General features: G+C 47.7%; 3 protein-coding genes across 11 annotated transcripts; 1 reads left to right on the top strand and 2 right to left on the bottom strand.

Moving 5' to 3' along the window:
• Window positions 1-1,124: 1,124 nt before the first annotated feature.
• DRAXIN (dorsal inhibitory axon guidance protein) lies at window positions 1,125-15,063 on the bottom strand. The gene is made up of 7 exons (XM_042051395.1): window positions 14,909-15,063; window positions 8,013-8,491; window positions 6,483-6,670; window positions 5,987-6,098; window positions 5,541-5,630; window positions 5,208-5,297; window positions 1,125-2,152 (listed from the first exon to the last, which is right to left on the bottom strand). The coding sequence occupies exons 2-7, from the start codon at window positions 8,467-8,469 to the stop codon at window positions 2,040-2,042; spliced, it is 1,050 nt and encodes a 349-aa protein (XP_041907329.1). The 5' UTR covers window positions 8,470-8,491; window positions 14,909-15,063; the 3' UTR covers window positions 1,125-2,039.
• MAD2L2 (mitotic arrest deficient 2 like 2) lies at window positions 14,915-22,255 on the top strand. Of its 7 annotated transcripts, XM_042051403.1 has the most exons (9): window positions 15,130-15,148; window positions 18,040-18,091; window positions 18,322-18,440; window positions 18,977-19,048; window positions 19,905-20,005; window positions 20,121-20,215; window positions 20,318-20,391; window positions 21,381-21,473; window positions 21,775-22,255. In XM_042051403.1, exons 1-9 carry the CDS (start codon window positions 15,134-15,136, stop codon window positions 21,814-21,816), a joined length of 663 nt encoding a protein of 220 aa, XP_041907337.1. In that variant the 5' UTR covers window positions 15,130-15,133; the 3' UTR covers window positions 21,817-22,255. The 7 variants fall into 7 exon arrangements, with proteins under 7 accessions (XP_041907338.1, XP_041907336.1, XP_041907337.1 ...); XM_042051404.1 differs by lacking the exons at window positions 15,130-15,148; window positions 21,775-22,255 and adding an exon at window positions 14,915-14,995 and having other exon boundaries at window positions 20,318-21,467; XM_042051402.1 differs by lacking the exon at window positions 21,775-22,255 and having other exon boundaries at window positions 15,120-15,148; window positions 20,318-21,467.
• Window positions 18,520-26,783, bottom strand: LOC121675731 (F-box only protein 44-like). Of its 3 annotated transcripts, none has more exons than XM_042051398.1 (7): window positions 26,733-26,783; window positions 26,281-26,594; window positions 25,530-25,656; window positions 24,719-24,814; window positions 24,252-24,387; window positions 23,402-23,556; window positions 18,520-20,353 (listed from the first exon to the last, which is right to left on the bottom strand). In XM_042051398.1, the coding sequence occupies exons 1-6, from the start codon at window positions 26,744-26,746 to the stop codon at window positions 23,410-23,412; spliced, it is 834 nt and encodes a 277-aa protein (XP_041907332.1). In that variant the 5' UTR covers window positions 26,747-26,783; the 3' UTR covers window positions 18,520-20,353; window positions 23,402-23,409. The 3 variants fall into 3 exon arrangements, with proteins under 3 accessions (XP_041907332.1, XP_041907333.1, XP_041907330.1); XM_042051399.1 differs by having other exon boundaries at window positions 18,520-19,080; XM_042051396.1 differs by lacking the exon at window positions 18,520-20,353 and having other exon boundaries at window positions 22,824-23,556.
• Between the last annotated feature and the right edge of the window lie 5 nt (window positions 26,784-26,788).

The following is a 26,788-nucleotide window of genomic DNA, read 5'->3' as shown; positions in this document are numbered from 1 at the left end:
GATAAAGATCCCTGCAAAATTTCCTGCTTGCTTTCAGTTGCACTGTTCCCCCCAGATCTTGGCTCCTACACTAAAAAGCAGTGTGATATCAAAGCTGCTTTTGATGGTCCCCGTGCATGTGGTTCTCATCAATGTCACACAGACCAGAGGCTGAGAGCTCTGCAATTGAATGTGATCAATTAGGAGCCTTTTTTCCCTTTATGCTTCCACTGACAATGGCACTGGCAACACCACCCACTATTCTGCATCTGGGCTGAAGGAGGGGCTGCATTGCTCTCCCTGGGTTAACAAATTGAATCCTTGCTGCTGTGGAATCATGATAGCTGAAGGCAAAGCACCTTTCTTTACTTCTGTCTTTTGGGCTAAGACTGTCATGCTGTAAACAGAAACCTAAACAGCTACATCCAACCCTGTGGTAGGTTTTGCCTAAATGCTCCCATACAAATTCCTCCTTTAGCAGTACAGGTGTGTGCATGCAGGTCAGAAGTGACACTGTATTCACAGCATCTCTCTGTGGCCATGACTGGGCACTCGTTATATTAGAAATGTAAAGTATAATGCTCGCAGTCTTTGAGTGAGTACACAATGCAAAGTGGCACCACAGCATAAATAGGATTCCAAAATGGAGGTTTGACTAACTAAATGGAACACAAGGGGTTTAGGAAAGCTGTGTAAAGAGGATTCTGCCCACAGCCCCACGATTAATATTTCTATTCCTACAGAAAGTACTATACATCTCCAGGCTCTGGGATATGAAAAGCTTCATAGTTGCCTCCCCGCAGAAGTCAGGGTATTGCAGTAGCAAAGAACGTCTTCACCGGCTACCACTACTCCAGGTTAACACAGGTAGCCTTCGTTGCTCCAATATATCACGGAAGCCAGTAATTAAGTATTAATACAAAGAAGTTTGAAACATCTGGCTGGCTACACCAGGCAGAAACTGTTATCTGCAATTTGAGTGAGAATACAGGCAACCTTGGGCAGAGAAATTTTTCTACCAGTGGCACAATTGTGTGATCACCTCAAGTCATCAGTTTTACCTGCTGGCCAACTTCCTTACAGACTTTTCTGGCTCCTCCCCATCCTTGAGTGCAGTCAAAAAAGCAGAAGAGTTGCACAAAGGATATCCATCATATCTTTATTTACATATCATGGAAACACACATGCAACATGTCACAGGATTTACTACAACGGAACAGCCTGTCCCTATCTCCTGTTACCAAAAACTTTATTTTTGGCTCACTAGGAAAACTAATCACTTCCCCAGAAAGCTCCTAAAAATAATCATTAAAAATAACATACCTGGCAGGACAGCTAAATGAGTGAGAGCTACAGGCTGGGATGTCTTGCCACATCCTTGCAGAAACCAGGTGGTTCTCTGAAAGCAAGAAAGGAGGGAAGGATGGAGTGGGACTGGATGGTCCCAAAGATGACAGGTAGGAAGTGGTAGTGTGTAACAGCTAGGGAATATGTCTGTAGCAGTGAAAAAGGGAGAGAGCAAGAGGTCTTCCAGTGGGTCCTCTCTCACCTAGGCAGGCAGCTTCCTGCTGATCCATTTCCCATCTTTGATTCCACCTGGACGTTACAAATTTCCTCTCCTATAGGAACTTCCAGTCCTTAAGGAGGATCTACCTACCTTTACTCTCAAACAATAATTAAGGGGTAAAGTTTAAGTTCATATCCCCTTTGCCCTGAAGGATCTTCCACATCTCGCCTCTCTTAAGGAGATGAAACTGCAGAGCCTGTTCCTGGCAGGACCATCAGAATGGGAGTCATGATCATTGCTTACTAACTGGGAGAGGGGGACTCAATTCAATGGCAGGAACGTGCTGAGGGAAGGGAGGGGGAGTGCAGTCCCACTCTAGGAAAGACTGATGCCACTCTATTTATAATGAACATGTGTTTCAGTCTAGCTGGGACCTGGCATGTTCAGAGCCTGCAGCTTCCATCATTTGCTCAACTTTTTTCTCTAATTTCCATTGCTAGGTATAAACAGTTTGACCCCAACTCCTGACCATCCAGGCAGGAGTCCCACCCTCCTAAACATTAATGAAAGATCCCTGCTCTCCATTGGCTGATTCAGGCTCCACACAGCGCCCTTTCCTCCGGGTCACTCTTCGGTTCCGGTGGAATTTGGCATAACAGCGTAGCCCTATGGAAAAGACATGTAGAAGTGAGGAGGGACCAAGGCTCACTACAGCAGTAACACCAACTATCTCTCTGCCTCAGATCCTGCTGCACTGGGGACAGTCCCAGTGCTGTCTCAAATAGGGTGGCAGAGAAATGCCTCACACAGACAGGGTATATTGCTCTCCGGGCACCAGCATTTTGTTTCGCTCACTGTTCTGGTTTGGGATTCATTGGTTCAGGCAGGTTTCACTGGTTTCTTGAAATACCAATGAATTATTCCGATTGTTTCCAGTGATTTTATAGAAGCCTTGCTTGGTTTCCCCCTATTACTTCCCATTACTGTCTAAATGATCTCTCCATTGGGAAATTACTATAGATTTAATGTGCAGCAGCGATGAGTAGGGACCTCCCCTTGCTATTTATTTCCCTGAAACTTCAAGAGAGAAGGGAAGAGACTTGGAAGTGTTATTACTGGGAGGTCTGATCCAAAGCCCACTGCTCATCTCCTTTAATTTCTCTGTTTTAGATGCTCAATGTGCAGGGTCTGAAGGAAGCTAGCTAATATAGCATTGGTGAATACGAAGGGAAAAAAAAAGCATTTTATTTGTAAAAACCGTGAGTACATATTCTCCCATGGCAGTGGAAGACCATGGGAACCTCTGGTCATGGTAACTAGTTGGTTTCTCGTACCAATATGTTGATTTATGGTGTTTCTTGTCTGACTTTGTTAGACCAGAATGCAAAGCTAGTTGGGCCAGACAGGGTACAGCCTATGGGTAAATAATTCTCATGAAAACTCTGCTTTTCAGTAGTGCAGGATCTTGTCATTGGGGTTGGCAGGAGCTGATTTGATCATTCTAGAAGCTGCAGCTCTTTTAACTTCCAGAGCAGGCAGCAGATAGCAACAGTGCCAGCATCCCCAGAGCAGGGGAGGCTGAGGATTTATAGCTTTTGTAATGAGACAGCCTAAAACTGTCCTTGATTATACACTGGAGACCCAGATGATGTCGTAGGTCACAGAGCAGTCTCTTGGAATCATGTCCCTGGGCTACATTGACAATCAGCTACCTTAAAAAGTTGGGTTTGTGTCCCTCATTACCAATCACCCCAGGGCAATCTGGCCTCCTAGAAGGAGAGCATGCAAGATCAGAGCTCTGCTCTTATCTAAGCCTCTTGTCTATCTTACCTGGATCTTCCATCTCTGGGGATCTTTTTTATGCTACACAGGATGCACATTTGCTATCAACTTATAACTAGCTTAAAGATAAAGCAGGGCCTGGGGCAGCCTCATTAGGGACTGCAGAAACACTTTTCTAGGCTAATCTATCAGAAGGTCATCTCTGATTAGAACCTTGAGGTGTTACACAAGACGCCCAAGTTGAAGACTATCATTTAACGTTGCAACTCCGGGAAAGCTACCCCTTTAACTGGGTAAAAAGTAGGTGAACACCCTGGTCAGATCACTGGGTACCTAATGCAGGTCACAAAACCTGGCAAAGAGAGCTTTGTTCTGGCAGATGAGACTCAGTGCTTGGAGCTGATCCTGAACATGTTCAGACTAGAAAAGTAGCTTTTAACACCTTCGTAATGCACCTCCTAGTAAGGGCTGCTGTGGACTCTTCAGAAATAGTTTTAAGAAACAAAAGCCTGAGTCTTTCCCACACCTACTAAATTGCTACAATCTCAGTTTAAATGAACTTGGGAAAGTCATGTTAGGCACAAGGTCATACAAAACAGTCTGTTTTCATAGCCTGTGATACTTGAAAGCACCACTGAAATGTTAATATATTGTGGCTTCTTCTGATAGGTTGGTAGACATCAGGATCTTTGTTTTCAAGAACGAAAACAAGATATCCTAGAAGACTCAATAGTCACACTGTGAGTCAGTGGCAGAGAAAGGCTAAGAACAGCAGAGCTTGGCCCCCACTTTCACATACAAACCACTATTCCAAGTCAACACTGCCAACTACAAAGTCAGGGAGTGTCTTGGGGATGGTTTATATCCCATAACCATGTTTGGTTTTGTCTTTGTTTTGTGTCTGAAATGGTCACTGCCTCCCCTGGCTCTAGGAATATTGCGATGGGTGAGGGGCAGCCCAGGATCCTGCGGGGGTTGGGGACCAGGGGCTGCACTTCCTTCCGGTGGGGGTGATTGGCTCGGCAGCCACACAGCACAGTGGGTCTGACGTGAGATCCTGTCGCCCTGTAGTTTTTGCCTTTCTCTTTTCTTCCCTCGTGTTTTTTTTTTCTTCGGCACTGTGACTAGGGCTTGCTGGTTTGCTTCTCTCCTCTGTTGCTTGGGAGCCCAGAGCCGGTGGTGTGCTGTGCTGGGACCCCGGCTGGGCCACTCCTTGCCAGTGAGCTGTGCAAAGGAGTAATCCCCCCTCCAGCCCCTGCAGTTTCTTGCCACTGCTTCAGGATTTTTGCTACATTTCAGCCCAACACGCAGCATCCACCAGGATCCCCCGCTGCTTCTGCTTTTTCCACGGCTGGGGGCTTAGTGCTACAGTTCGATTCACCACTGTGGGGGGTCTGCTCACCTTTGCTGTTCCAGCCTGCTGCTCTGAGGTTCCTGCTGCAGTCCATTTTGCCATCCAGAGGGGCACTAAGACCAGCTACCCCCCGTGAGTTTGCAGCAGGAGCCCCTTTTTCTCTCTCTTGCCGGCTGTGCCCGGCGTTACCATGTGTGGGAGAGGCAGCTGAGCTCGCGCCACAGCGCCCCCTGCAGGCGCGGGGGAATCACCGCACCTGCCCTGCCCGGCCGGGAGCCAGCAGCGCCCCTGCCGGCCGTGAGTGGAACTGCACCGAGGGGAAAGCGCCTGCGGCCGATAGAGGCCGGCACTGGGTCTCTGGTTCTGTTTGTTGTTGCTGCTGTTGTTGTTACTTGCCTTGTTATACATGCTAGTAAAGAACTGTTATTCCTTTTCTCTTATACAGGGCCTGAAAGCCCTGTAATTTCAAAGTTAGAATAATTTGGAGGGAAGGGGGTCATATTTTCCATTCCAAGGGATGTTTCCACCTTCCTTGGCAGACACCTGTCTTTTAAACCGAGACAGGGAGCAAAGAGCTGGACTCACCTTCAGTGCACATACAGTCATCATAACACTTGTTGTTAAGGCCTCGATTGTGTGGTTTGCAGAGGTGTTCACGCAAGTCACAGCAAGAGCCTGCAACACAGGACCAGGGATCAGCACAGCTCAGGTATCCCCTTACCTGTAGGGCTACTGGCACCCATGACAGCTCCATCGTATAGACATCACCTGGTCTCACAACACACCTAGAGAGCCTCTGCCCTTCCCATGCATACCACTTCCTATCAGTAGTAGAAATCAGGATGCATGTCTTAAAACCTGGGCATGATTTCAAACATGTCATGTTTGGAGAAATGACTCTGCCAAGCTGATCCTGACCTGGGAGGCAGTCAAGGTGGTGATCACATGACTCTCCTTCAGCTGTCATGGTTTCATTTCCACCATTGGGGCTCTTACTGCGGTGCTTTTCTATGGAAAAAAAAAAAGATGCTGATAGAAAATGTCATGCTAGTGTTTTCATTTTGGAGAGTGTATTGTTCCAGGGTAGAAACAGCCTCAAATTTCAAGAGTTTGAACTCTAAACTTTCATAGTCTGATCTCCTCCTTATTTCTCAACTCTCCATTTATCAGTTTTCCTCTGCCCTCCAACTATGCATCCAAAATGAGAAACATTCTGAAACTGAGCACAAAACACAGTCAGCATTATGCTGCTTCCGTCTTTCCCCACCACTACGATCTCATGTCCTTCAGCACATCTGTGAATACTACCTGTAGACGAGCCTTACAGGATGACTTTTGGGGAAGAGGACAGGGAGGTTTAGCACCTTTCTTTTTAGCCGATGGCCACATTTCTGGTTTGAGATCCTCATAATCAGTCCAGTCAAAGAGTGCCATATCTAAGGTGGGCATCACATCCCCATCTTGCCTGAGGTGGGCCTGCAAACCACAAAAAAAACCAGACAGGCAACGGATTACACTTCTGTAGAGACACTGAAGTCGTTGCAAATTTTCATGGTGCTTTTAGACATTAAAAAGGCTTTATGATTCCCCCTCCCTCCTCCACTCTTGTCTTATCCACTGGGGATTCCTAGCATCTCATTTTCAAAAGGGAAGAGTTTTCCCTTGTTGAGGCTGAAGCCAAGAGGGAAGTTTCCACTGCTTCTGTGTGAGAACAAAAGGTGAGCAGTGAGCATTAGGACATGCTGGCTCTTCAGCCAAGGGCTCCTACTGTCTCTCTGGTCCTTGAAGCTCAGTGAAGTTGGATAGATGAGGGAGAGGCAAGGCTTGGAGGTACAGAACAGTTCCTAGCTGTCTCTTTACCTGTGACCGTGGTGAAGTGGCTGGAAGAACAGGAGGCTCTTCTGTGGAAACAGCTGTGTCCAGTGCAGCAATGAGGAGCATGGTGGGAGTCAGACTTGTAGCTTCCTCTTCCCTAAGATTTTGAAACTGTTCTTCAAAGCTTTTGGGTTTCTTGTACAGGGAGCTTGGCATAGCATCAGGAGTCTTCCCTGCAGAGGGCAACAGGTACAGTGGCATTACCTTTCTCATCCCTTTTCTCTGTGTGACAGATTCGAGTCAAAGAAATTCACATTTTATCCAGTCGCTAACCACTGTTCCATGACCCTGAGATGCTGTTTAGACCACTGTAAAACAGAGTAATGAGCTATTGCAGTGATAAATCGGGTCCAGAGTATATGCAGCTTGATTTTTACGTTTGAGACATACGTAATCACACCTTCCTGAAGATATGTCTATCTCTTGCTTAAGAAGCAAAAGATGTCTTTTTCTGGTCTCAAGAGTACAAAATATACCTGTTTAACCATTTTTAAACTAATGGATTAAGCTGTTGCAAATACCTGTGAATATATTCTTATTTGATTTTAGTAGTGAGTTATTTCAATTTATCTCAAGTCAGGACTTACCTAACTTGAAATTATTATCTTCACAGATATATCCCTCTTCTTCATAAGTATTAATTTAAATATAGACCTTAAGTTAACCTCAAGAAACAAGCCCTGTTTGTAGTCTGCAAATATTGCTTCAAACCAGCTTTGTTGTATACTCTCCTATATTGCTAACACAAGCTGTTTAGCCAGTCCCCTGAAAAAGCAATAGAGCTCTTCTTACTGAGGCAGGGAGGAGTGATAGATGAAACTCAAGGATGTGACACCCAACTTGTCACATAGTGTTGATTGACACAAATTGCCTTGCTTTAACAGAACTCAAGGTTTACCACACTGAGCTCATACCACAGAGACACACCCGCAACCTGACCTGCAAAGGAAAGCAGTCCCAGTCAAACACAAGCAACATTTTAAAGTTATCAGTGCGATTTCACATACGCAAAATCTGATTTTTTTTTGTAGTTCAGCATAAACATAGAAGAATACAAGCTCTGGTGAGAAGAAACTGGTCTTCAAAGCAAAATAAGGTGTTTGTGTTCTTTCTAATTCTGGTCATTTTTTGAAGTCAGTGGAGAGATTGAGCATGGCTTGGAAATACTTGTTCCTAAACCGGGCCATTTGCTAAAAAGGAAAAAAAAAAAAAACCAACAAAGCAGGCCACCCCAAAACAACCCCTCAAGCTTTAGGGACTCTCAGAACTCCCCCTGTAAGACAAACCAGGTCATTTTAACAAAATTGCAGCCAGCACTAAAGTTCTCTGGTTCTCCAGTTCCCCTTTCTTCTTGTGCCTCTTTTGTTTGGCAGATGTCTCCCTAGAGCAGGCACACACCCCACACCCTCCACACACCCATGTGGCTCCACCACATCTGCATCTTCTTGCCCTCACACAAGAGACACGCATTTCCCAGTGACACAACAGCCCCAGCTTCCCTTGGAGCTCAAATACCTCGGTGGTGTTTGAGCCTGTCCCTGCGGCTATGTCGACGATGCTCTCGGTTCTGCTTCTTTCCTTTCTCAGAGCCCGGGGACTGGTTTTCCCTCTCAGGATATGGCAATTCAAACCCCAGGAACACATCCTTATTTTGTTTCAGGGCTGCTGGCTGTCTCTCTGCCACCAGCTCTTCCACAGCTGAAGCTCCACTGCCCATCTTGAGGGTCTGTTCCCCAGCCAGCTGCCCTCCTGAAGGAATGGCATGGACCCTCTGCTTCTTGGCCAAGCCTTGCCTGTGATGGTGCCCAGTTCTAGGCTGCTGCAGCCACATCTCTTGGTTTTGAAGGTGGTTGTTCTTCTCTGGGGCATTTTTGAGCTTTGCGCCAGGGTTGAGGGAGACTGCAAGACTGATGTTAGAAAGAACCAGCACACACAGGAAAAGGAAAGAATAGAAGGTGGAAGAAGTTTCCATAATTATGGGTGCTCTGTCTCACCTGCAATTAAAAAAAGAAAAAAAAATAAGCAACCAACACTTACGACCTGTAAAGGCCATCAAGATTCAATCCTAGGACACTTAGATGAAAACCATTATGGTGTCCTGAGCTGGAAGCAAGTTACTCTCTCTTTGCTTATCTCCTCTTTTCCGGGGCCCTGGTTACGGCAGCTGAGACACATGTGCAGGGCTGAGACACATGTGCAGGGCGTGCAGGGCCTGCAGGGCTGAGAGGTCCCAGTTTCATGTGCAAATGAGGCCATTAATCAGTAGGACACTTCCCTTTGATTCCTCACTAGCCCCCCTACCCTCCTATTCACAGCCACCATCTGAGGGTCTGGGGGGGCTGGCTCCTGCCCACAGCTCCTGAGCCTGGCACAACACCAGCTGCCCAGCTAGGGCTGTCTGCTGCCAGGTTGGCATCCTGGGCCAGGGGCACTGGCCCCTCCTCACAGCTGGTTTCCTTGCAATGAAAATGTCAAAATGAACAGAACTGGGGGCAAATGATGGCCTCACAGGACCAGCAACAGCCCTGAGCAGCTCAAGACAGAGACTTCTACACATGCTTGCATACTGCTTCAGGGTGACTGAAATTGGTCAAAGGAAGAAAAAACACTAGAAATTTTGTGCTGATATCTCATGGCATAGCAGGGAAATAAAAAGGCTGTCAGCAGAGCAGGGGATGCTGGCCTAAGGACCAAGGGGCAGAGAGGCAATCTGAGGTTTCTTTAGCTTGTCCCACTTTCCTTCCTTGATCCTGCACAGGTCACCAGGCAGGGCTGTCACTGGGAGGGTAATTTAAGTCCCAAGAACACTGAGACCAAGTTTCATTGAGTCCACCAGCACAGTGGCTGCAGACTATTCTCATTCATTGTGCTTCACTGTCATATTTTTGAGGGTCTTCTTTCATCCTTTTGATTGTGTTACATGTGCTTGTGTTACAAGACATGTGCTTGGGATGTTGCACAAGCCAGAGCATTCTCTAATTGAGTCAATCTCCCCTGCCCTTTCCCACAAAATGGGGAAAGGGATTTGCAGTATTTCTAGTGCAGCTTTTCCAGACTGTCCCTCTTTCTCTGGGCAGCATGAAGACATGCTTAAAAACAGAGTTCCCTGGGATACTGACTGCCAGAAAACCAGGCCTATGCTTACATTTGAGAAATACAGTCACAGGGTTACAGCCACAGCTTTTCACTCAACCTCATCCCAGTCTTTCCTGCAGGTTAGCCCTTGGCTGCACCTGATTTCCATCTGTTCACCAGGAGAACCACTTTGCTGCTTAATTACAAGGGCTCATACTCCCTCCTCCAGGTGATTTTCTGCTTTACCAGCCATTGTCACCTGTGAAGGGCAGCAGGTAACAGCCTTTGAGGCCAATTCTGACTCCAGTTTTTGTGGAGTTGACAGAAGATACCCTAGGAGTAGCCTGGGCTCTTCCTTTCCTCTTTTCTTTCAGCCTGAGAGACAGATGTGGAGAATTTTGAGTCAGTGAAAACTCTGCCATCACAGCAGCCCAGCATCCTGGAGTTTAGAGAGAGATGCCTTCATCCTGTTAATTGAAAAAAGCCTGCTAATGCATCCACTAGCTAATCCTGACTTTCCAAGATTCCTCTCTGCTGCTGCTCATAGCCTGGGAACAAGTTTTCAGTTCAGCCATTCTCTGGAAAGAGGCAGGCAGCACAGGGACCTTCTTTTCATGCAGTTTTCAAAAAGCAGGTCTTTCTACTGGCCATAAAAGGCAAAAAACTGTTCCCTGAGGACTGATTTAGGAGGCACTGGGAAGCTCACTTGCTGAAGGCATAACACTAGAAATACTATTTTATTGGCAACTACCTGGAACAAAGAAAATCTATGCTGACAACTAAATCTACTAAAAAAAGCATTTGAAGTTTTTCTTCAAAACTGGTAGAACAAATAGCAACACACAGCTCTGCATGGGGTCATTTGGTTTTTTCCCCAGACCATGGGATCCTTGTTTTTTGCCTAGGGTTTTCTCTTTAAGAACCAGAGCAAACCAACTGGATTAAGACATCACTCAGAACAACTCAAAGAGCTATAAAGAGCATCTTACCTTTTCATCTGTATGCAAAATACCAAGAGAAGAGAACAAGTGCAAAGAGAATGCAAGGGTGTCTCCAATCTCACTTTCACAGACATGGCCCTTTGATGGTGAACCTGACAGACACATTCTGATTTTCAGTGGGAGGTGGGAGGCAGCTAAATGCTGCAGGGTAGTTAAGCAGAAGGTCTGCTTCAAAGCATAGGGGACATTTATTTAAGCTGCTCAGCTGTCTTGTTGGCATGAACCAGGATGAAAATGCAGGTAGAGACACAGATTGCCTCATCTCTGCACTGGCAGAGTGGGCAGGTTAACATGCTGCGTTAGTGCCACTGGGAATCTTGCAATAATAATGCAGATAAATACCTGTACTACACTGTTGTCAGGGGAGATCTGAGCTGTTTGCTAAACCAAACCAGTGCATGGACAAGTTTTGGGTTAATTCAACACTGCCGTGCTAGAGGCAAAGCAGCCCCAGCTTTCTCCTAACCACTTGTTTCCATATCCTGATCTATCTTTAATTCCAGAAACCTCTTCATACCTCCTTAATTTTTCTTACCCTATAGAATTCACACTTACAGAAGACAGCTAGATAACATAACAGCATCCCTAGCTCTCAGTGCTCAGGTTCCTCAATGGCTGAGCACCAAAGTAAACTTCACCCTCTTTTCTAGCAGGACCACAGTCCACAAAAGAAGCCCATGCTAGCCTTGGGCTCATTGATGTAGGTGACAGCAAGGTTCTCACCCTGCTGATGCAGCCTGCAAAGGATAAAAATCTGCCTGAGACACACACCAGGCAGAAAGAAGTCTGGTTTTGTAAGGAGTTGCCTTTTCTAAATTGCTGTAAACAAACACACGTGTTACAACAAAGCCCCAGAATTCATGCTCTTCTTAGGGTTCATATATTAGTAAGGGAAATAGATGGAGTATTTGCCAGGTTAAGCTGCCCCTGTAGTTCTTCACAACACCAAACCTACATCCTTATTGCTCCACCCCTCTACCTGCACTGCCTTTACAGACCCTCAGGATACAAACCACCTGAGTTAGCAAATCTGCCTCTCACAAAAACACCTGTACAGCAAAGATAAGGGCTTAGAGCTGCCCAGAGTACAGACTCAGGACTGGGGAGTGAATTGTAGTGCTGTCTTCCAGCCACTATTTCTGATCCATTTTGGGTTAGTAGTGAATGGTTACAATCCTGTAAGAGAAAATGGGGGGGGAGGGGTGGGGTGTTTGCATCTTGGATAACTTTCCCTGTGTGAAGCCTCCTTCTCTGGACTCACTAATATAAATTGCTATTTCTCTGCTTGTAATCCTGCAAGGCAGCCATGCGCTGAGCAGGTACACAGAAATAAACGCATGTTTTTCCCTTATAAATACAGTTGTGTCACCTTGGCTCTGAAATAGACTCCAAAACTGCCCCTGGTGTATTTATTTTGTATTTGACAAAGCAGGAACATCAGATCATCTACATTCATTCACATATCTCATTTAAAACATGATACCTGACAGTCCTAGCTTTAACTTTTCACATATGTTCTTCATGTCACAGCCAAGAGGAACAAAACCCTTGAACCAAGAGACTTTCAAGATCCTTGATGCAGTTAGTATGCTCAAGGGCTGAACCAAGCTGGATCCAAGCATGTGTGCTGGGCCAGATTTCTTTTTGGCTCTGAAAAGCTCAGACTTTGGCAGACACGTGTAAAGATTTCCTGGACTCCAAACAATCCCAACCTGCAGTAATACACAAAGTGTACAGGCATCTACATGGGTGTTGTGTGTATGTGCCTGTGTGGCAGGGATGACAAGACAATAAACCCAGCTTTATGTGCCAGGCTCCTTGTAAATAAGAAGCCATAGAGTGATGGATGGGCTTGGGAAGGCCTGGAGCAGAATGGATGGGGTAGGCTCTATGGTAGCTGACATGCAGAGAGCTGGCTGGAGCCAGGAGGATGGCATTGTGCAGATAAATGAGATTTCACTTCCCTGCTGGGTCTCTTTCCATCTGTTTTTCTGTTTCTGGAGGCAAATGCTGGGAAGCTTCATAAACAATCTGCCGAGAGACTTTCCCATTTCCAAAGGCTCAATCTCAGCTTTCTAGGGTTTTCCAAAGCAGGCAGGTAATATTCACCCTTCTCTTTTCCTCTCCAGGGCAAAAGTACTAACACTTTTATTCTTTCCAACACTTCTTGCAGACTCAATTTGTAAAGAATTTTAATTGTTTTTGCTGCTGTCCCAGACATCCTTGGAATGACAGAACAGCAGAATTCCCTGCTCACAGATCTTCAGTACTTTTGTGTTCCTTTTCAGAGCTGTCCTGCTTTCTTAGGTTTCCTGTTTCCATCATCACCATTCCTCCTACCTTGCCTTTCATATTTACCAGACTCCAAAGTTTCTTTGTCCCTCATGACTGTGATGCAAGACATTTCCTCTCTGCAGATATTTAGGCTACCTGAATCCCCCCCTCGCCCTTTGAAACATTTGGTTTCCTTTACCTGTGTTGTTTTCTCTCACTTTTGCCATCCCCAGACAGCACTCCAGCTATAGAAAGGGCCAAATTCAGTACTATACCAATTGCATTAGTGGCACAAGAGACAGGACATAAGGATTCAGGCTTGCAGGGGGTTTAGTAGTAGCTGTAGCTGCCCCTGTGCCTTCACAGCCTCTCCCTGGGGCAATTTGTATCCAGTGACCACTTGAAACTTAATCCACTAAACATCAGTTGAAGGGCTGGAGCTGGGACTCCCCTCACCCATCAGCTCTGGCTGACAGCCTGTGCTCTACCCTCCTCATCAGGAGAGAGGTCATCTGTTCACACAGCACAACCCAGGGAACTCCCTCTCCTGCAGCCCAGGCTTGTGAGCTGCCTGAGTCCCTGCTGAGCTCCAGCACCGAGGTTTTGGTCGACACTGGGCACCTTCAAGTCACTACATGCCCCTAGCCACAGCTGCGCCACCCTTTCTCCTGAGCCTAGCCCGACCTGCCCTGAGAGCTTCCCAGCACAACATCCGCCAGGGACAGAGCAGCCCAGCAAGTCACCGCATTGAAGGGGAAGAGGAGCCCATGAATGAATATGCAGTACCCTCTGCTCTGTTTCCCTCTGGGACTTCACGGCGTGGCTGACACAGCCATCACAGGCGACCTGCTATCAAACAGAGTCTACCCAGTAATGAGATTAAAATAGCTATGCACCTGAGATTAGCATCCAAGATATAGTTGCTTCTGTCAGCATGGCAGCGAAGACTCTTCAGTTTCGTGCACAATGCCAGGTGACAAATGGGACACAATCAACGGGAAAGGTCATTGCTCACCTGGCCAGAAAGTACTTGCCAGCGTGACAGGGAAGAATGGGGCAGATTTGCCCTGATCTTCGCTGGCAGAGAGTCATGGATGTGTCCTGACTGGCAGAACAGTTAGGCAGGCTGTGCTTTCAACATTCTTCCTTTCATGACATTCTCACTTTGAACCATACATATAGAATTAATGCCTCCTTCTTCAAGGGAGAGGAGACGGGAATACAAAACCACTTCCATTAAACCCTCCGGTTGACAGAAAACTTCAGGTGTGAATTGGTGTCACTTAAATTCTACGTGATTAATTACTAGCTGTAATAAACCATTAAATTATGCCAAATTGATTTAGTTCAGAAATGAGACCTCACTTTTATCAACACAGGAAGAGCAGAGGACAAGCCTCGGGTACCCAGGGGCTAGGTGCATGGCAGCGCACGGCTCTGTAAACACAATGACTAGGTGGGAAAAGCTTCCGTCACTCCTCGGCATCTCTGGCTCGGAGCCGGGACATACCCCTGGGGTGCGCGAAGGGCTCAGGCCCTGCGAGAGGGACGGTGCCTCTGTCCGAGGCGACCTTGCTTCCAAGGAAGGGGAGAGCGATCTGGGGAGGGAGCTCGCAGGAGTGACCCGCAGTGGGGCAGTGGGACGTGAGCCCCAGAGCCCGTACCGCACATCCCTGCGAGGCACATGGCGCAGGGCACAGAGGCGACCCGGGTGGCAGAACCACGGCGGGAGCGGTAGAGCCCGGAGCCCGCTCCCCAGCACGGGTGACAATAGGTCTGGCCGAAGGCACCGCGCCCCGGCACCGGCGCTGTCCGAGCTCGGTGCTCGCTCGCACCGCTTAGCGATACCGCCGTGACCGGAGCTCCGCGCGCATCCCGACGGCGGCAGGACCGGGGGTCCCCCATCACCCCATGTCTTTGTCTCCTCCGGGGCGCACGGAAAGTGGGAAATTGTCCCCTACTCCTCCCGAGTCCCTGCGACAGCAGAGGGGAATCAGCTCGGCGGAGCATCCACCCCCAACCCCGGGGCGGGGTGAGCACGGCACGAGCAGCGCTGCCTACCTGTCCGGAGGTCCCGATCTGGCGGAGCCCGGCAGGCAGGGCAAGGCAGGGCAGGGCAGAGCTGTGCGAGCGGCGGAGGGGAGACAGGTCTGCGGGGGGCAAGGGGTGTCTAAACCCGAGAGCAGGAGGGGCAGGAGGAGGGGGAGGAGGAGGAGACAGTGGGAAGGCAGTGGGGGAATGTGGAGAGGAACCGGGGACGTCGGAAATCCCGAGGGACTGGGGTGCATGGTGCGGAAGGAGGTGGGGCTGGGAGGGGCTCGGGGTGTGCGGCGGGGGGCACAGGGGGAGTGCATGGGTATGCCAGGGGTGCGTGGTGCTGGGGTGCCCGGCGCGAAGGAGGAGGTGGGTGCGATAGCGCAGGGTACTGGTGGCAGCAGCAGTCCCTGCCCCGGGCACGGACGGGACAGACAAAGGCCGGAGACAAAGGCGTGGCAGCCCGGGGGGAGGAGGCGGCGGCGGGTGAGCTCCGCTCACCTGCGCGGCGGGGCGGGCTCCCCGCTCCCGCGGGGTTTCCCCGCGTTATGGTCACGGGGAGGGAGACCTGCTGGGGGCTCAGTGTGCCCCGCTCCCTGAACCGAGCCCCCGGCCGCGCCGTGACGGGGGAGCTGCGGGGGTGCCGGGACCCCGCGGGGGCAGCGGGATCGGCCCTGCGCCTGCTCCTCCCGCCCGCCGGGAGGCGCCCGCCGTTCCCACCCTGACGTCACCCGCACGCGCCGCCACCGCTCCCCGCGCTTGGGGGGTGTGACGGGCCCGGTAGGGACCGGGGGGGACACCGGGTCGAGAGAGGACACGGGGAGGGGGACACCGGGGAGGGGGTAAGCATTGGGCGGACACGGGGACTGGGGGAGACACGGCGGCAGGTGGCCGTGCTGAGGCGGGGCCGGTCGGCGGGTGCCCTGGGCGGCAGTGGGGGGTGGCGGGCCGTGCGAGAAGCCCCGTTTCGGGAGGGAGCAGCGGTGAACGGGCGGTTCCAGGGCTCGGGAATACTGAGGAAGGCGGTGTCGTGCGTTGAGCGGGACCGGGGCGCTCGAGGGATCCATCCCCGTCCGCCCTCCCTTCTGCTCGGGCGGTTGAGACACCGGAGTGGGCGAGGGAGCGGCGGTGACTCTGGGAGCCCAGGCGCAGGCAGGGCACGTCCGGGCTGCTGGGGTGGCCTGTGCCGGCTGTTCAGGGCTAGTGCGGGAGCTCTGGTGATAGGCATGGGGAGGATGGTGGATTACAGTTGCATTATATGCCCCATCCCTGGAAGTGTCCAAAGGATGGAGTTTGTACCAACCTGGGATAGTGGAAGGTGGCCCTGCCTCTGGCAGGGTGTTGTAATGAGATGAGCTTTAAGGTCCCTTCCAGCCCAAACTGTTCTGTGATTCCATTATCTCCCAGCCTGCAGAGTCCTTGAGCGTGTGGTGCTTAGTTCCAGCTTTGTGATGATGTGAACCTAAACCTCTAAAAACACAGATTGTTTATGATACTCTGTAGATCTTTTGTACTAATTTGAGAGTCACTGTGACTGGGATGCTAAACTATCTTAGTTTTATTTAGTGTAGCAAGCAGATCATTAATATTCCAGGAAGTCTTTGTATATATACAGTGGTATAACTGATTTAAAAAATGGGGGTGAGAGTAGCTCCCTGTTTTGTGAAGGCTGAACAAATTCTTTGTAGGTCTGAAAGACATGTTTTGTTGCAGCCGAAACAGCTTGAAAATCAGTGTCTAAAGAGCTGATTGGAACATCTGTGGTTCATCAAAAGTCTTTGTAGGACACCTGAGTTACTGGTGGATGCTCCAGAGGCATTTAAAGACCTCTACAGTTCATGAACAGTGCTGCTGTTAGTGGTTAGAATTTGCTTACATGCAGAGTGTGGATAAAATAATGAAACAAAATTTCTAATAGATAATTATGTACACTGTGGCTTAAATTGTGTAAGGCATGGAGTCTACTATGCCGGGAAAGCTGTTTGGAAGCTGAACTCCAGCGTCTGCTGTTTGATTGTGGGCATGTGAAACTCAATTTGTCACAGTAATGTGCTGCCCGTTGTAGCTCACGAATTTCAGGCTCCTCAGGGATGTAGTCATGGCCCAAGCCTGTCAGAGTTCAAGGAGCAGCTGAATGATGCTCTAAGTCACATAGTTTAGCTTTAGGTGGTCCTGCGAGGAGCAGGGAGTTGAACTCCATGATCCTTATGGGTCCCTTCTAACCTGAGGTATTCCATAATCCCGTGTGACGAAGTCCATGTTGACTTAATTATGTAGCTCTGCAGAGTTTGGGTTCCTTGGGACTGCAGAGAGAAACTTAGAAGCTGTTGGCAGTGGCAGCAAATGAGAACCTGTGTGATGGTGTGTCCGTGGAAGATGGAGCTCCAAGCCTGGACAAGCAGTGGTTCACGGTGGTGTTAGAATTAACCCAAAGACCCGAGAAGTTCTTGTGTTATAGTAGGAGATAGGGCTTAGAAAAGGCAAGTACTATGAAGCTTTTACAAAACAGTGTTTCTTGTGTTACTAAAAAGTATTTGTCTGAACTTTCCTGTATCGCAGAAAGGGAGACTGAAAACCCCAGGAATTAAATTATGAATAATCTCTCATCCTGAGGTGTGAGCACTGGTTTGTGCACTGCTGGTAATCCCTGAGGATGTGCTGTGCTTATGGGGGGTGCTCACACTTCTCACTGTGGGCTCACAGAGTCTTGTGGTGTATGGCTTCATGAACTGACTAGATGAATTATTACTGCAGGCCTAGGCCCTAGGGTATATCACCGTGTCTCACAGCCATAGGGAGGAGGAGGAGAGAAGATCCAGCAGGCAGGAATTGTGCAGCAAGATTGATTTATTTAATTATTTTACAAACTCTTCTATAGACTTTTTTTCTTCATAGTCTAATTGGACAAGGATCAGCCACCCCTGGGGAGTGATTGGCTAAAATCCTAAAGCATCCATTGTCAAAATAGTTTTCTACTATACCATAAACAAGACTTTTCAAGGTTGCAGGTGGTTTGGTTGTTTACATAACTGCTACCTCTTCTGTGAGAGAGAAAAGTCTCTCACGGACTTAGAAAATAGCAAGAAAATCCTTGCCAGCAGCATTTTTGTATCTACAATGAGCCAGAGAATAACCATCCCTTTTGTGGTTACTTCCAGGGCCTGGGGAAGATGACCACTCTCACACGGCAGGACCTTAACTTTGGGCAAGGTAATGTGTTGTACTAAGCTGCAACTGGTGTCCTTGTGAGGCTCCTCCTTAGGACTGAGCTTGGGGGAGTGTTATTGTAGGGTTGCTCTATCCCTAAAGTTCCTGCAACTAAGAGGAGGCAGGTGAAATTTATGCAGAAAAAAATACCTGAAAAAAAAATTCCCCTGAGTCTGTGGTATTGCTCTGCTTCCCCCCACCCTATTCCAGCATCCTTTACTTCTGTTTTTCAGTTGTTGCAGATGTTCTTTCAGAATTCCTGGAAGTGGCTGTTCACCTCATCTTGTACGTCAGAGAAGTTTACCCTATTGGGATCTTTCAGAAGAGGAAAAAGTACAATGTACCTGTCCAGGTAGGAGATTCTCCTGGAAGCTGACAGCCACATGGACAAGCAAAATAGGAAGGATCAGTCAACACTCACCAGAAAAAACTTACACTCTGGAAGTGGTTGTTTAATGTACAGCCTTATTTTTGAGGAGAACTTAGTTCCTGTCATGACAGAACAGCCCCATAGCTGAGGATACAGCAAATGCTCATGGAACAAGCAGGTCATGGACAACAGTAGTAGAAGGCTGCCCCAGCTCTGTGCAGTGAGGTAACAGGAAAGCATGTTTCCTAGGAAGTAAAGATGGCTGGAATATGCTATTCCAAATATGCTGTTGTGGGTATACATTCCTGATATACAACTGTGTGGGTGCAGTGATCTGCTGATTAACCCTTCCCTGAAAGAATTGCTGGTTTGAATGGGCAGCTCAGCATTTTTCAGCACTATTTGAAGCATGACTTGAATTCCTTGTACACACTGGTACTTCTGTTTAAATCTTCCCTTTCAGCATTGTCCTGGCTCATATCAAACACAGCTCTGACTCTTCCCTGTGTTTGCTACAGATGTCCTGCCACCCAGAGCTGAACCAGTACATCCAGGACACACTGCACTGTGTAAAGCCGCTGCTGGAGAAGGTGAGCTCAGACCAGGGACCTGGGCAAAGGTACTGCAAGTGGATTTGATAGAAAATAAGAGAACATAAATATTACCTTAATTGCAACATTTGTTTACAAATTTACCATATAAAATATACTAGCTGATAAAAGTTTCTAACAAAACTAAAAACATCATAACCTTTCCTGGCAGTTAAAACCCTGCCTTGCTTGTCTCATATACCACACAAGGACATATGTCTGTATACTTCCAATTACATCATCCTACCATTCTGCTTTACAATCTATCCCAGTTTAAGCACCTGCTGTGGCAGAACAGTTTGAATGCTTTGCTGTGAGCCAGCAAGCAAAGGTAGGTCTGGACTCCAGGTTTTGCGAGAGAAAGGTGTGGCCAAAGAAGCATTCTAGGAGGCTGCTGGCAGGTTTTGTATGCCTTGCTCTTTACAGACAGTTTTCATGCACATGAAGAAAATGGAATTAGGTCAGTTTTACATTGTGGTTGTACAAAGCTGCTCTGTTTGGGCAATGGTCTGAATGTATCTTAACTTCATTGGTGTCCATCCCAGAGTGATGCAGTGAGATGGCTGTGCATTTCCTCCTTTGTTCCTAAACGGGATCTAGAGGAACGTACAGTTTAGCACACTTCATAACCCTCAGCCTTAGCCACAAGCTGGCAGCTTAACACTCAGCAAGAAATTGCTTTGCAAAAGCATTTTTTCTGATTGCAAAGAATAATCTGAACTCAGGTTTTGGATGAGGGCTTGTGCTGTGAGCTCCAACAACTGAGTGTACTCCCACTGCATCAAAGTATGTGAAGCACACTGGGCAGCAGACAGCTCATATTAAGGAAGGGATTTTTCTGTCTTGGTTCCTGCAGAACGATGTGGAGAAAGTTGTGGTTGTAATCCTGGATAAAGAGCACCACCCCGTGGAAAGATTTGTCTTTGAGATCACCCAGCCACCTCTTCTTTCTATTAGGTGAGGTTTCCACTCCTGCTTGCCCATGGCATCCAACAGCCAGCCCTGGGACACATTCTGGGAGCAACTTCAGGCCTTTGCTGCATGCCAGTAACAACTGCTGTCTCCTCCACAGTTCTGAGTCCCTGCTGTCCCATGTCGAGCAGTTACTGCGTGCCTTCATCCTGAAAATCAGCGTCTGTGATGCTGTGCTGGACAACAACCCCCCAGGTAAATGTCACTTGGATCCAAACAGCCTAATGCCTGGCATTGCTTGGCTTGGCTGATCCTCTGGGAGCTGTCCCCTGAGCTGGAACCTGACACTTCTCTTAGGTTGCACCTTCACAGTTCTGGTTCACACACGGGAGGCTGCCACACGCAACATGGAAAAGATCCAGGTGATAAAGGTAAGTGATGTCCTTGGGCACCTGATTCTGTGTGAGAAGCTGCAGAGCAAAGACTGGGCAGTGCAGAGTTTTGGCATCTCTAAGGTTGAGAGAGAATTTGAACATGTAGGTTGGTGTCACATGAGGCACATCATAACTGTACTTCAAATGTGGTGAAATGGTTTATGCTGGTGAGCTGACAGCACATTCGCCACACACAGCCACACCTGCAGACAGCTTCAAGTCTTGAAATAGATTGTAACAATAATCACTGCCCAGTGCTTGCTGACTTAGAAATACTCAGGTGTGTAGAATAGGTACTTGAATTTAATCAAGCAAAAAAGCAGCCTTCACCCACCATCCACGGTGTAGATGGCTGATTTTGTACAAAGAGCAAGACAGACTAAAATTCAAGTAACAAGTAGGTTTGGGGGCACAAATACATTTTATCTTAGAGGAAACACTTTCTAAAACAAGATTATTTTTGAAGAATCCTTGCTTAGATACACGGAAACTTTTTTCCTGAGCCAATTTATTTTAGGTGTCCTAAGGCACAACAAATAAAGCTAGTGAAGTATAAAATTGTTTCAAAATGGAATTCTGTTCTGCACTGCTTAGTAATGGAAACCTGTGGTGTAGTAGACCCACCTTTAGGTTTCCAAGGCAGGACGGAAACCCATGCCCTAAGCGTTCTGGCGTTGCAGTTAAATGCTGGTGTAATGAACTGGGCATGGTAACTAAGGACAGCTGAGAGCGTTATCTTTTAAAGAAGTGAGATGTCACATTTGCAGTAAGTGAAATGGACTGACCTCATAGTTTGATGCTGTAACTGAAGATAATTATGCTGAGTGTCAGGGACAGGTGTGTAAGTGTTTTGTTGTGAAAAGTCTGAATTACCTGTTCCTTCCCTCTGTCTCTCTTTCAACTTAACCCAAAACAAGTGCTGAGGAGGAGCTCACCTTACACCACTGCTGGGTTCTGCCAGTAACATCTTGTGTTCCTGCCCCCAGGATTTCCCGTGGATCCTCGCTGATGAGCAAGATATGCACATGCATGACCCCCGGCTTATTCCCCTGAAAACCATGACATCTGACATCTTAAAGGTGGGCAGAGCATTTCGACCGAGAGATGCTGAACCTGCTGCAGTTCAGAACTTTGTCTGCTCTGACACCAGCTCTGCAGTTTTCTGTGGTGTAACAACTTTAAATACTGCTGAGCAGGAGCTTAGTCTTGCAGATGTCTGTGCCAGTAATCAAGGCAGGGCAAGACTCCTCATAGTAAAATAGGAAACTTGGTTATGGGGGAAGGTATAAGCACTTCCTATTCAGCCTGTTGCAGGCTTTTTTTTTTTTTCCATTCACCCACCTGTATACCAAGAAGACTGATGCTTGTTTCTTTCTCCAGATGCAGCTCTATGTAGAAGAGCGAGCTCACAAAGGCACCTGATTTCAAACTTTCCTTGCCTTCAAGCTTCATCTGATCTTCCAGCGGAGTAAGATCTCTCACAAACCATATCTTGATAACCATCTCTTCAGCTGGCCTTCTGGGTGAATGTAGAGCAGCTGCTGCCTCTTTATTTCAAGTGCTCTTACCACTGTATATAGAACTGACTTGGAATGGGGAGCCAGAGCCTGTTCCCATGTGGACTCATGTGAGAGTACAGGTGTTGTTACAGTGCATCCCTGGGGAGTCAGTGCTTTATTACCAGGCCAGTTCTCACTGGAACAGGGCAGCTCCATTGCACACAGGCAGTGATTGACAGCAGGGAGCTGTCACACGATCCACGAGAGCAACACTTGTGTTAAGGGGGAGTGAGGCCTTATGTAGTGTCTGTCCACTGTGACCAAGTAGTCTTCAATAAATACTAAGTTTTACCCCCATTGAACTGGGCTGAGTTCTGTCAAAACCAGGCTCCCTTCTTCAATGAGGAAGTATTTTTATTTTCTGTGGAGCTTCCATTGCTTTTCTGGCCCATATGTGGACTCTGCCAATTCCTATGAAAGTCTGTACAACCTTGTTCTCTTCCCTTTCACCCAGAGGTGGCATTAGCAATGTGGAATTTGTCTGTCCAGCAAGGACACCTGCCAAGTATCTACTCCTAACAGAGATCAGGCAAGGAAAGCACTGTTAATCCTATGCCTGTCAGAGGAGATGGAACATGGCCTTAGCATTGGTTCTGGGTATATAAGGGTGGCAGACACAGTTCATAGTGAGCTGAGCTTGTTTGTCAGAGAATTTGGTACAACAGCCTGTCCAGCACCTCCTGCTTCCTCCAGGTATCAAATGTAGGAACACTATAGATCAAGGCTGGGCATTGCTTTAACATTTTATATTGGGTTACACTGCTCAGTACAAACCAAGTCCTTTGAAAGCACAGAGGTGATGTGGGAAAAGCCTAGCACAATCAAAAGGTACTTGTGTTGTTAGGCAGCTGCCTGAAGGGACTCCTTACCTCCTTTTTCTCTACCTGTTTATTCAAACACCAAGGGACCGTTTTGGATAGGAAGGCAGGTACCATTTTGATTATACACACTTAGAGAAAGGGTAAGGAATTCACTACCAGTGACACAGCACTTAGGAACAAGGGGTGACAGTTTCCTGATGCTATGAAGGGTCTGATGCTGAAACAGGAAAAAGAAAATACCATACAAAACAATCTGTAGCAGAGTCCTTGTAGATAGCATTGGTAATCTGAAATTAAATAATTTCGCCTTACCTTTCTTAAGTTCCACAAACAAGAAAGTGTCTTTTAGACTGTGTGTGTTAGCATAAGAATGTATTAACTAGAAAAGATAGATCTCATATTTAATTGTCCCAGTTTTTCTCTGGAAGGGCACCAGTAATTGGAATAGCATCCATGGTAGAAGAGGATGGAAGATGAAGACAGAAGCCCTTCCAAAGGGCTGGGCCTGCAGAAGTCCTGCTGTGAACAAGAGCTGAAAGACAAAGCTAGGACACACCCACAGAGTACAGGCAAAAAGTGCACCTGAGGCCACTTGCTTACAGTCCTGAGGTAAAAGCAAATCCTTACATTGTGCTTCATAATGACGTCTGGGGCCCGATGGTGATGCTGCTGTTTGTCACACGGATCCCGTACCATCCTGCCCAGAACTGGGTGTCCTGGCCTCCGTGCTGAAACCAGATGTAACGAACTCCTGCTGGGTAATTCTGGAAGGTGTAAGAAATCTAGAGAGAACAGAAAAGATAATTCCTCTTAATTTGCCCAAATAAACCACCACTCACCTAGAAGCTCAGAAAACTACAGTGTGTGAGTCTTAGAATGAGCTTTTCCTGAGACCAGGTATCTTTCAATGAAAGTGCACCATACCCTGTGGGGGGGGGAGGGGGGAACCTTTCTCACTCAGCCTTCTCCTCAAAATCCTCTCTGAGTTAAACTGACATTAAGCTTGATAATTAAGTGCATGTATAAGTAACATCTAATGCTGTACATTCAGCAAATCAAACCAGTTAAACACCTGTAACAGTTTAAGAAAAGTTAAGTCTGCAATACTTGGCTATCCATGCAGTAGTTTTAGAACAGCTTTTTGATCCAAAAAAACCCCAAAATGTGTTCTTGTTACTTAATTATTTAGACAGAATCTTACATAAAACCAGGAAACAATTAAGAAGACTGCACTAAAACAACACAGAAGCCCACAGGATACTCTCTAGAAAATGCTGGGCACCTAAAAATAGCACCTGTCTCATTCAGGACACTAGTGCTTCTTCAGCATTGTCAATAGCAAGGACTCACCTTCTGTACAGAGTAGAGGAGGCTAAAGAGCAGAGAAAAGTCCACTGGCACTTTTGGCCAAGTAAGACTGGCAACACACATGTCACAACACTGCTGTAAAGCTCCTGCCTCTGGAGCTGCTGCTCACCTCTCTCCACTTGGCATCACTCCACTGTTCAATGACCACTGGCTCAGGGTGGAACTCCTCCAGGACGATATAATCCTTCGAGAGCAGCCTCACCGTGAGCTCATAGCGGCACCCACAGTCAAACCTAGCAGCATACCTAGAGAGGCAGGAGGAATCAAGGAGCAGAGCTCTATATACAGCATTCAGTTTTATTTATTTTTCAAAAGCAGTCTCCAAGGAAATCCCTGTTTGCAGAGGAAAAGGAATGTCATCCCCATAGCTATAGAGAAGTTCTAGAACGTACAGCTATCCCGCCCTTAACAGGATTGCCACCTTGTAATCCACTAAGTTTAGATTTAGCTTATTCTTCACGCAAGAACTACAACCCCAAAGAATAAAAAATTGATTTTACAGCATGAAAACCTCCAGAAGCCTAGCTTGCCTCTAGACCAGTGCCAGAAATTCTTATTTTCAGTGCTTCCACTTACCAGTCCTTGACTGTAATTTCAGGCCGTTTCTCATCCATCAGCTGATTCCAGTAGCCTTCTTTCTTCAGGGTAATGAGTTGAGACTTGAAGCATGGCCTGAAACAGACATAGAAATGCAGTTCTACATAACACATCTCCTCCCTCTCACTGTCCTTTCCCTGACAGCTTTCATACCCACCCCAAATCCTGAAGGCCCACAAAGCTGATCCAGCTAAACCCTGCCTTATCCATAGCCAGAACCCGACAAGGAAGTGAACTGAATTAGCTTCACCCCAAGATAAAAGAAATAGTTACCTACAAGCTGGATTAAGAGGAGTCCCTGCGCTTACATATTGGTAACAGGAAACCAGTGCCTAGGGCATGTAAAAGCTGTTGATCCTCCTCTGGTAACAGCTTTTATTACAAGTTGTTAGTGTGACACACCTACCACTCCTGGAGGTTAGAGGGCTTTTGACCTTGTCATCTAAGTGCAGTTGATAAAGTTTGCCAGACCCTTAGCCATTCCCTACCACGTTTGGGAGAGGAGAAGCAGGACTCGCATGTAGATTATCTTACCTATAAAAGTTACAGGAAGTTCCTGGTAGGCAGAGAAATTTAGCACCTGCTAAATTCTCTCAGCAATTCTCAATTCTCTCAGCAGTACCCATCTCTTCAAATTAATTGGCATAAAGGGTTAATGAAGTTCCTTCCTTTTCCCACAGGTGATCTAAGGTTCAGTAACCTGCCACCAGCCTTCTAACCACGGTGCCATTTCAGACAGATGGGAGGAAGCAGGTTTCCCAGTTCCAGATTACTGGAATCCAGTTCTTACCCATATGAAGTGACAAAGTATTTGTGTACTGTGGGGTCTGGCATATCATTTCCATGAGCTCCAGGCAGATCCTCAATTTTCCACTTATCTCCTTCGTTATCATCAAGTGTCCAGTGCTGGAAGCTCTCTACAAACACAGGTGTCCAAGGTGAGGGTTAGGACCTCACTGCAGCTACCAGCCGGATCTCAGCTTTTGTTAGAATCACAGCAGGAGAATTCTAGGAAGCTACTTGGTGTTTTCAGATCCACTGTATTTTTCCTACAGCTGTAAGTGACTCCTGTCATTATGCTGCCATTACCTTTAATGTGGCTGTCAACATCTAGGACAGTAGGCAGCAGATTTCTGACCTCATCAGAATATCAGCAGGAGCAATAAAGTAGAATTACTGTAGTCATATAAATCAGGTCTTTGGTAACAAAAGTTCTCCAGTTGCCCAGATGTTTAATCCCAATACCTGATAATTTCACTACCACATTGTACTTGCAGTGCAAATTAATTGTCACTGCCTGCAGTACTGGGGCCTTATGACTCCAGATTTTTCTAGCTGAAACCACAAACTATTGGTAAATACACACCTATCTACCTAGAGCAGTTTTATTGCAGGAGTTGAGCTGTGAATCTGACCCAGCAGAGCTCCACCCAGTAGCTGGGTAGTCCCACAGCATCAGCAGTAGTTGAGGCATGCAGGACACTGACTCATTCTGACTGTTCGGAAACTCTTAGTCCTTCATTATAAATAATGAAACAAACCTTCAGCACAAGGGTTCTTGATTAAGTTTCTCTTCAAGTGGCAGAGCATATAGAAGATCCTCCAGTCAGAGATGCTTCTGTCCAAGCTCTGACGATAAAACCCGTCGCGCTGGCACTTGCGCTTCCACAGGGTGGTCAGGTCCACCACGTACCGCCACTGCGTGCACACCAGCCGGCAGGTGCGGAGCAGGTCCCGGACGGGCAGTAGCGACAGCAGCTCCACCAGCACGTCCTCGGGGAGGTCGCCGATGGTTGTCATGGCGGACCGCGGGCCGCAGGAGCACGATGAGGAATCCCCGGCACGACGAGCCGAGCTGTCGGAAGCGAAGGCGGTTTCCCCTCGTTACGGACAGACCCACGGACAGCCCGCCCGGGCCCGGGCCCGGGCCCAGGCCCAGGCCCGCTCCCCGCAGTGCCCCCGGCCCCGGCCCCGGCCCCGGCCCCGGCCCCACCTAGCTCCGCCCATCTGCGGCTCCCGGACACGGATGTGCGGGGCCGCGGCCCTTCC

This window comes from Corvus kubaryi, unplaced genomic scaffold (assembly GCF_017639235.1).
Source record: "Corvus kubaryi isolate FWS band 111438036 unplaced genomic scaffold, C.kubaryi_AGA036_p1.0 75, whole genome shotgun sequence".
NCBI classification, from domain to species: domain Eukaryota; kingdom Metazoa; phylum Chordata; class Aves; order Passeriformes; family Corvidae; genus Corvus; species Corvus kubaryi.
The sequence above is the reverse complement of the archived record's forward strand: the minus strand, read 5'-3'. Positions and strand labels throughout refer to the sequence as shown.